Here is a 10,142-nt window from a genome sequence, read left to right as displayed (position 1 = left end):
TGGTCCCTTGCTCATCATTAATGGGGTTTAATGAGGACGGCGCTACCAAGCCTTGGGAATTTAATGGAAGGCTATGATTAGCATGCAACATGAAATTTTTCATTGATTGGCAGACAACTCATGATTATTGTTCCGTGTACGAAATCTACACTTTCAAAGGAATAATCAAAAGGATAATCTTTACAACAAACAAATGAAATTATCACTTGGAATAAGGTAATGGAGGATCGATGATGATGGTTTATGAACGTGTGAGTGCTCCAAATCCGTTGGCAAGGGCATGGACGGCAGGATTGAACGCTAGTCTCCCCAGGATACCTTGTTTGTATGGCAAGAAAGTTTTCTTCTTCATGTTCTCGGATACCGCTTTGTTCGTTGTGTAATGTAGCTCATGAGCCGATATTTTTCTTCTGGAACCGACTGAACCAGAGCTGTCGGTGGATCGGAAACTGCTTGAATTCTTGGTATCAGCTTCGGGTTTCTTGAAAAGAGCTAATGAGTACTTCCTGAATGGATCTTTATCCGTCGCACGTCCCTCGGATGCGCTTCTGAACAACAAGAAATCTCTTAATCTCCATTTTCTGGAAGAACTCTTTGACGAGGTTGAAGACAAGGAAGGCTTTGAATTCAATGGTGATTGCTTGGTGGTTTCATGTTGCTGTTGTTTCTCTTCTTCTTCCCATGGATATTCAGAGACTCTATAAGGAGAAAGCGATCTTGTTGCTCTACGGCTCGAATTCCTTGATGAGAAATCTTGAACTCTTTCTCTTCCTCTTCCATGTTCTGTATCATTTCGACTACTTTCGATAGCAGTTGCAAAAGGGTCCCGGTTCTTTTTCTTTCTTGGTGAAAAAGCTTCACGGATAATCTTTTTACCTTGGGATAATGGTGATCTTGGCGACCTTGGTGATGACAAAAGTGGGCTTTTCTGGTTGCACTCGTCAACCTGTAACCGAGGTGGAGGCTTCAAGGGCTTGATTTTCCCTCCATCAAAGAGTTCTTCAGCTGGGAGAGATGTTTTCTCCAAGGCCTCACTAAAATCAAAAGCGAAATCATATTCTTCCTCATCATTTCCAGTTGCTCTCGGTGACTTTGGTGTACCTGGTTTCTCTTCCCAGTCAAAAGGAATCGCCAGGGAACTGCTTCCTATGCTGCTTTGCCTATCATTCATCATGGAGAATCTATCAAATTCACGATAGAACTCAGACATTCGCGAGGGACTTGTCGGCGCACTGAAGAAACATTCACCAAAACGTCTAGGCGTAGAAGGAGCACTCGAGCGAGGAGATGATCTAGCGCTGTTGAAATCAAAATCCATAACCGGCGCAGCTGGTATCACCACTTCCATTCTTTCTTGTAAAAATCCTGATCAGCTTCCTCTATGATAGCTAGGCCAAGTTGGTTATGGAGCAGCGTGGCAAGCCAAAAGGTTTGTTAAAGGGCTTAGATATAAAAGCAGACGAGAGGAGACAAGTGAGAAATGTGAGAGAGAGAGAGAGAGAGAGACAGCTGGTATGGTAGAAGGTAGAGTTTTTTGACCAGGCAGCCGCCTTTTAATACCAAGCGAATTTCATGTCTGATTTTCTATACTCAATCACGGAATATGGCTTTGTCGATTTGATTCTTCAATCACATGGGGGAGGCTTGTTTATTTATAGTTTGTTTCTTTGGTAAGTGGCTGGGTAATACGAGTGTTCATGGTGACCCACCATGGCTTTAATTTTCCGTGAAGCACAAGTAGACGTGGACGTATAATCGTGTATTAAAATAGATAAAAATCCTCATCCATTTCTTTTTTACATCATGGATGCCATCATTCGTAGCTTTTCGTCCGAGTATGATATGATTTTAACAGCGGCTTTGGGGTCAACAGGGTCACAAGCTTCACCTAGAAATGGCGTCAGGGATTACCAAAATCTTTGGGAAACTCCTGCAAATTTACCCAATTCCTGATAGATTTTGACAGATCCCAGATTTTGTCAAGTCTCTCCCATGAATGTAAACGAAAGCTCTAGTTTAGGAGATCTGCAGTTTTCCTATTGGTTACCTGTTACTATACCATAGAGAAAGAAAGCGAGGCAACCGACCTTTACAAATTAGATAAACAAGAAATTTATTACAAGCTCTCATTGTCTCATTTGTTCATACATCGCACATGACTTCCATTTAAAAGTGAAATGGTGAACATCATTGGCTGCAGGGGTTTCGTGGAATGGGAGCGTGTGGATTTAACCTTAAGAATTAAGATTAAGGAACCATTAGCTAATGATAATCGGTTCCTTTTCCATAATTATGGAGCTTAAAGTTTTCACACAGTGTGAACATGCTTCTGCTATACCCAACAGATGTGATGACCCCTGAATTAATTGCTCATGTTCTTGACATTGGATTAGTAAACTATTTTCTGTTTATAATTTATATTATCTATAAGTGGTAAGTAACAACAAACATGTGCTCAATAATTTACTATTATGACTGATTCATGAGTTCTAGATGGTTAGACTTTTGTGGGTAGAAAACGTCAACATTCTAAATGAGAGAAGGCATAGGCTGCGTTTGGTTTGGTGGCAGCTTATTGAGGCCTTTGTCGCCTATGTTGAAAAATCTTTTACTTGGAGCTCTAGTAAGCTAACAGACCGAAAGCCCATCGAACCACAACTTGTAATCCAAATTTTTTTGCATTTCCCTGCCCTCAAGTAATGGATGGTGAAAGAGAAAAGAATAGTAAGCATGAATACAGAGAATAATGTGCAGTGACAGATTTGGCCACATTGCGTGCTTTGTCTTGGGTTGAATTGGCTTGGAAAGACTTCGGCTGGTTTGGTTCAGTTTCATCGCAGTTTTGCCACAAAAATAGAGAACTTACTGCTCATTACCTCGGGCAGTTCCAAGTTCTGATGGACTCAGGAATAGTTGCCGAATCTTGCTTTTATTAGGCCAGCCAACTCAAATTCAGGAAAAGACTGGATCTAACCAGGGTCACGTAGTGGACTTTAGGATGGATTTAAGTCCATTTGTAGCTTGGTCAATGGCTCAGGAACAGTTTGGGCATCTCCATCCTATTCTTTTAGGCACGTTAACCCAATTCTAGCTATAGACTGAGCCCAACTAGGGACATTTAGGGGGACTTATGGATTGATTTTAGGCCATTTGAAGCCTCATGAATGGCCAAAAATCGTTGAGGTAGTCCACCCAAAACTCTTGTTGTTTTTATCTCATTTATTAGAAATTAAGTTACTTGAAATGAAGAAAGAAGTACTACCATATTATATCTGTAACAACTTCAACTTTCTCAGCATTTCCCTGGAAAAACAAAGCTGACAAGTTCGTGTCCCCCCCCGAAAAAATTTGCTGCAATGAATGGGGACCTGCTAATCACAGCTCTTCCACAGCAGGACCAGGGCCAGGTAGGTGTGCCTCTCACCCACAGCTCACAGGTGACAGGCCTTCCATCCAACACTCACAAATTCCAATAGGAACTCTTTCAGTTCATCACCTAGCTTTTGTACGTGGTTCAGCAGCCAAAAGAAAATGCTGCTATGAAAAAAAAATTGACAGCATTCATTTGTACAAACAAAGGGACCTTATAATTTAGGGCCACTGCCCTGGAACGCATGGCATGGCATGGCTTAAGTCAGTTTCATCTTTTTTGTTTTATCACGACAGCATATGTTACACGGGTAATTCAATAGTCGATGTACGAGAAGCACCAGAAAAAGTAAAAGGCTTTGCAGCTTTAGCTTTGATATTTATTGTTGTGACAATCACTTTGCAAAAGCTCGAATGTTCTTTGCTCTCATGTAGCTGATACATATAGTCCACATGGTCGTATCATATGGGGGGGACAAAAGTCAGGACCACTTCGCTTTTGCATTAAATTTACTGTGAGCCTAAGACAAAGTTTTGATTCCGTCATCTTTCTTTCCAGGGTTTCTCAACAATTGGACACCACTGGTTTTATAGTGAACCACCATGATTGAAGCCACGGCCTTAGCTAGTTCTGTGGGTGGTCTTATACAATTCGTACGAAAATATCTGTCGGTGTTACTTGAGAATAAGCAACAGATTAATATGAATGTATCAGACACGGATTATTCAGTTTTTTCTGAGTAACTTCGCATTCATAGCCACTTGGAGTGTTTAATGTGAATTCGCGTTGGATATGCCAAGATAATGGAGGCGCTGATGTATTAGTATTATCAAGGTTTGGTTTGGTCGACAAATATAGTCAAGCAATCAAATAATTACACTGCTAGAATTGTTATTGCTCTTCAATGGTTGTCAAACAAAGGTCATAATCAGTTGTCAACTGGTATTGCTCTTCAATGGTTGTGCAAACGGGTCATAATCAATGGTACAGCAGGAGCTAGCACAGAAATGGCACCTTAGCATTCCACGTATTGATTAAGCAGCTAAGACGATTAGGGAAAAAAGAAAAAAACTGGGCTGCTTCTTATGGGCCACACGAGATAAAGTTTGGTATCAATGGGGGTTTTCCTGCATCAGATATATATCAGTAGCTTTCCTTGAATGGAAGGCTTCAGATTTATAATTGGTATTCCATTTCTGTTTCTATTTTAAAGAGGCATCAATGCATGCTGATCTATTAATATTCCGGACAGAATATGGGGTTGTCACTGCTTACACCTAACTTTCATGAATGAAACTTCAGACTCTTATTGAATTATCATTGTCAACTAGTTGGCAATCCTCTCAAAAACATTCATGGTTCCTCTCTTTTCAGTGATGATAGTTGAAAACCTGGATTACTATCCATATGATGATTATTCAATGAGAACTCTAGATCATCCTGCGATATAGTTCGAGGCATCGATCTTATAGATAGAGTAGGCACATATTGGAAAAATAATCACTTTTTCTGTATAGCTCTTCCCAAAACGTACTTATTAATTACATGCAAAAATCCCCTGATGAACATTCCTGTCACAACTACTTACAATTAAAGATAGGAGAGACTAGATTACACCTTTCGGTTTTACATCTAACCTAAGACTGTGTACAAAAGCAATACTCCAACACCCTTAGAACTGTGTAAGCAAAATTTTAAGTGAAGACAAAATAAATTTATTATGTGCATAAAAGGTACCTAAAGCTGAACTCATACGGCATAATTTGAACAAACTGTGAAAGAGACTCACTTTTAGCTCTTTCAAGATACTTAATTGCTTCTTTACCTAGTTCACTAGGTAATTGCAGGCAAATCCAGTCAAGCAACGAATCCAAGTCCTTAGCAAAATCAAGCAAGTACCAGTCCAACAGCTTTGGGATTGCAAACTTGGTTGATGAAATTCCAACTGCAGCCTGTAAGTACTCTCTCTTTGCCACTTCCAATTCATTCTCAACTTGGGAAGCAGTATATACTCGTACCTTCATTTTGACAGAATTGATAAATCAATAAACAGTATTATGTGGTGTCAGTAAGTGCAATGCTAGCAACTAAAATGGAGCCAAAAAGCAGAGAAAGAAGAAGAAAACAAGTTGCCAATGATTTGTAGATAAAACAACATCAAGTGCCCGTGAATAATGATTCTTATGTAAAAAACTGGCTGATGCATACAGTCAATTATATAAGTGAGGACCACTGAAAGACTTGTAATTATCCCAAAAGTGGATGCTGGCTGAATGGAGAAGTAAATAAAACCTAGCTTCTCTTTCATACAAAGTTACAAACTTACGGCAGGAGAGGACCAGCTTCCACATGAGAGGGCAAATGTTACCAAGGGCTCAGATAATTCCAATCCAAATATACTCCTGGCAGTCATTTCATCATTTTTGACACCCTTGGAAAAGATCTGAGCAGAATTCAAGTGTAAGAAATATAACAAGGAAGACTTGATTATCACGCTTTAATTGCAACACAATTGAAATGAGGTACCACTTACAAATTTTGAGTGGTAAGGCAATCTGAGAATGAAATGTTCAATAGTTATTGCATTTAGCAAGCGTCCCCCAACATTTATTGTTGCCTGCATCATAAAGAATTGTGTGAAAAACTACTGACTAAATGCAATATTACAAGTTGATTTGCATTGCAAATTGACTTATGGGAGACTTTTCATCTATAGAACGCTGGCGTGGTTGCATATGAAACATAACACTATCCTAAGAATCACTGAAATGCACCAACATTCTAACAAAACCATGTTTTCTGGTACATCCATACCTTTCTCATCAATTCCACAACCATCTTCGGGCTGTCTGGTACTCCATGTTCTAAGAATGCCTGAATCACAATCATGCGATAAATAATTCCATCTACTAGAGTAAACCAGGCATATGATGGCAGAAACAAAATGCACCAAAAGATAGACTACCACCATGAGAGAGTGTGGGGTTGGGAGCCCATAGTTTAAACTTTCAGAAATTCAGGTGAAAATACTAGTATGAAATAATCAGTTTGGATCTTAATACATATTAAGCCAATAGTTAACATGTAATACTACCCAATTTTTCAATTTATATTCACAGATATCCTTCACATACATTCATCATGCAGGAATTGTAGATATTTATCCAGAATGCGAGCTTCTCCTGATGGTTGAGGTTCAGCAAGTTGGAGGAGGCAAGTCTCTCAAGGAGGAGTCTGAGAATGCAACAAATAAAACCATGAGAATTCTTTGGAATCTGGAAGATGCTAAATTACATCAAGGGAACAAAGAAACTAATCTAATAAAAGGCAACTTACTTCAACCTGCGCAGCAGAAATAAAGATTTTGATGTTCGGTTTGGATTGATTGAACCAGCATCAATTGAAAATAAATTCTTATATGGACCGATATCTCTCCTTCCAAAATTTGAACAAGTACCATAAGGATCCCGAAATTCTGTCTCTTCACTGCTTTCTTGGGACCCTAACATTGATAATGAAGGAGAACCTTCTGCAGTAGACTTTCTTTTTGTTGAGCTCATTCTTAAGAAAATGCTGGACAAGCATTTTACAAGTTCCTCAGAAACTTTATTCGGTTCATCGTCTCCTAACCGTCTCTCATCTGGAGTGCTAATAATTCTGGCTTCTGTATTACCTTGGTCTCTGATTCTGCATTCTAGCTGAACATGTAAAAGAAGTCATATTCATATAACTGCAAATAAGTCTACTATAACTTGATAGAATTGACACTGGTTCATGCCTGCAACTTTTGAGGATCTATACGTTTCTCTGCTGGTTTTGAATCAATCAGAGGTCTCTCCACTGGAGTTCTTACTGATTGGCTTACTGATTGGCTTTTATGTACCAAAGAGCCCTTGTTGCTCTTTGTGGAATTAGTACAAGACTGGTTCTCTTTTCCTCTTCCATCATCTGAAAGAACAATAAGGAGTAAGTTTTAGAGCCTACTTCCACTTCAATTCCAATTCAATAGGTGCATGTATCAAATGTTAATGGCATTATTTGAACAACCCAAAAGCTTACCCGAAAAGGATTGCAAATGCCTTGCCATGGATGTATCTCGAGTTAAAATCTTAGGTTGCTCAGGTTTAGGACTCTTATCGAGGCTAGGCTCACACAAATCAGCTGAATTGTCCATGTTCCTTTTTGACGATGATATATAGACAGCTTCTTGATACAAGTCCTGTCTAAAGTGAACCACCTTTTCTTCGAGTCGGACAACCTCCTCTTCCAGTACTGCCACTTCTGCTAAAAGCTCCAATGTCTACAAAAACAGAATCCAGCATTAGAATTCCTGTTTAGAAAATGTCAAAACGTGCAATACGATCACTTCCTCTGCTTCTTCCTTCAAATTTCTTTAACTGCAATGGGCGTTAAAGATCCTTTTTTCTAATCGATCATTTCTTTAAATTATTGAAAAGAAAAAAATAACAAAACCCAAGGTGTGGACTCAATAAGATGGTGAAATTACTAACAGAAGGAGGGAGATACGGCGGAAGACGAGGTAAAGCTCCCAAAGGCCTATTAAATGCTCTCTCCAGAGCTCTGTGAATGTTCTCTTCCTGTCTCAGTTTCTTCTTCAGTTTATCAACCTGATCAATAAAAGAGATAAGAAAATAAAGTCCTAGAGTAAATTGTTGTACTAAATCAAATAACTTGGAACACTTGTCGGAGAACAGAAGTCTGTACATCTTGTTGTAGGACCATTTTTCTCTCTTTGCTTGAGGCTCGTCTATTTTTCATTGCCTTTGTGGCAACTGTTGGCTTCGTCTCCTGCATGTCTACCTTCTCCTTAAAAGAAAAATAGTTACAAACAGTCAGCTATTATGCACATCAGAATAAGATAATGGAAGAATCACAGAACAACTGATAAACCAGAACCAAATCATTGTCTACTAAGGAATGAAGGTGCCCGGAAAATTTCTTGTGGCAGCAGGGAAGTTCACAATCCCAGGGAATGGTATAGAAGAGTTCTCTCATTTAAGATTTAAATTGAAAAAAACCCACCTTGGATTCCAACGAAAGATGCTTACTTTTCAAAAATTTCCAGGAGCTTTGAGCCCCTGGAGAGCGTCTCCTTGAAACTGAAGATAATTGAGGAATAATTACATTCCTATATACAGTACAAACCGTTTTTCAAAACAACATAGTAATAAAATAATAACCACTAATCCAGGGACCCCAGTGTAGCCATTGATTAAATTCTTGATAACTGTGACTAGTGATTACTTTTTCATGCTTCCCTGGAACTTTCCTAGACTGCAGAGACGCCCTGACTCTGGTATTCATCTTTTTATCACTTCACTACCAAATCTGCAAAAAAAACCCAATTAAAATTCAATAAAGATCACATAAACAACAATAACAATAAGTTAAATGCAATAAGAAAATTCAAAACGTCACCAAAATAAACAGAGGGTGATCAGATTCCAGACCTATTAACTGAAAAAAGGTAAACTTTCCATTACAAAACCGACAAACTTCAATGCCTCCCAGCAAGTAAGACTAAATGACAAAAGCTTAAGATTTTAACATCATTGGAAGAAGCAAAAGCAACACAACTCTAACGAGAACAAGGTAGTAGGCTACTAGGTTTGCAGCAGTGTCTTGCTTGGAAGATTATATTTAAAGCAAAGAAAGAGAGAGCGAGTGTCTTAAATGAAAGGTGAAGTGGAGGAGGAAGAGAAAGATGGAGCTTTGCAAAAGGCAAAAAATGCGCATCTTGGAAACAAGATACAGCCGGACATAAACTCCACGCAGAAACACTGCGTCATCATGGATCAACGTGCGTCTTCTCTTTCCCCACTTACTCCTACTAATAGCATCCTTCACTTCCCTTTTTTACCCGCATTGCCCCTCAAGGCTTTTCTCCTTTTAACATTCCAGAAGAACTGCATGAGCCTTTTTCCTTCTTTCAGTTCTGCTAAAAAGAGTTAGAAAGGGAGTGGCAATGATATAAGGTGGTGGGTTTCTGGGGTTGACTCCATCTCTATGGAATGGGAGTTCTTTTTCCCTTACTTGGCGTGTGAAAAAAGGAAAGGTTTTTTACTATAATGGCAGAAAATGGGGTTTGGGTTTGAGAATTTGAGAGGTTTTGGAGGCAAGTGAGTGTTGTTTGTGACCTTCGAGCCTTAATAATTTGAAAGTAACGGGCTGGTTTTCTGTAGGCAAAAGCTGCACAAACCACATGTTTGCCAACTAAACAGTAACTGGGTTTCCTGGAAGACTTGCTGATAGACAGTATAAGGGGTTTATTTAATTCTCTTTCCCTTTCTGATTGCTTCCCCCTCTATTTATTTATTTTTGACTTGCATCTCAATTTGCAATTCTAAATCAATTATATCTATATATATATAATATTATTTTTATGGAATTCAATTATTAATCTTGTGAATTATCAAAAATTATTAGTCAAAGTAACAATAAATGAGCATTAACACCTTGTATTTAGACAATTGAGTTTGACCCTTTTTTTTTTCTTCACATGTAAATTTTGCTTGGAAGATCACTGTAACTTCCTTGTTTAAAGCATATACATTGAACCCTTCCCCTACTGCTTGTTATATTCCCTTATTAGATAATCAATTATGTAATATAATTAAGTTATTGCTGTGCTAAATTAAGATGGAAAAATATTTTTTTTATTTAAAGAAAAAAAGGTATATAATGAAAGAGAAAAAAAAAGAAAAACTAATTAATAGAACGTGGAAGTTTAAAATTACTTACACGTAAAGAG

At 38.5% G+C, this 10,142-nt stretch overlaps 2 protein-coding genes across 4 annotated transcripts; both read right to left on the bottom strand.

Moving 5' to 3' along the window:
* On the bottom strand, positions 78 to 1,773 carry LOC18591259. Its single transcript, XM_007017287.2, has one exon. It carries the CDS (start codon positions 1,346 to 1,348, stop codon positions 242 to 244), a length of 1,107 nt encoding a protein of 368 aa, XP_007017349.2. The 5' UTR covers positions 1,349 to 1,773; the 3' UTR covers positions 78 to 241.
* LOC18591258 lies at positions 4,857 to 9,661 on the bottom strand. 3 transcript variants are annotated; one of them, XM_007017284.2, is made up of 12 exons: positions 8,842 to 9,661; positions 8,636 to 8,719; positions 8,096 to 8,197; positions 7,882 to 7,998; positions 7,430 to 7,670; positions 7,149 to 7,318; positions 6,707 to 7,068; positions 6,505 to 6,604; positions 6,185 to 6,244; positions 5,904 to 5,987; positions 5,697 to 5,813; positions 4,857 to 5,388 (listed from the first exon to the last, which is right to left on the bottom strand). In XM_007017284.2, the coding sequence occupies exons 2-12, from the start codon at positions 8,693 to 8,695 to the stop codon at positions 5,089 to 5,091; spliced, it is 1,713 nt and encodes a 570-aa protein (XP_007017346.2). In that variant the 5' UTR covers positions 8,696 to 8,719; positions 8,842 to 9,661; the 3' UTR covers positions 4,857 to 5,088. The 3 variants fall into 3 exon arrangements, with proteins under 3 accessions (XP_007017346.2, XP_017981839.1, XP_017981838.1); XM_018126350.1 differs by lacking the exons at positions 8,636 to 8,719; positions 8,842 to 9,661 and adding an exon at positions 8,414 to 8,629; XM_018126349.1 differs by lacking the exons at positions 8,636 to 8,719; positions 8,842 to 9,661 and adding an exon at positions 8,288 to 8,407.

This window comes from Theobroma cacao, chromosome 8 (genome assembly GCF_000208745.1).
Source record: "Theobroma cacao cultivar B97-61/B2 chromosome 8, Criollo_cocoa_genome_V2, whole genome shotgun sequence".
In the NCBI taxonomy this organism is placed as follows: Eukaryota; Viridiplantae; Streptophyta; class Magnoliopsida; order Malvales; family Malvaceae; genus Theobroma; species Theobroma cacao.
Note: the sequence above shows the minus strand (reverse complement) of the source record. Positions and strands in the feature narration are given on the sequence as shown.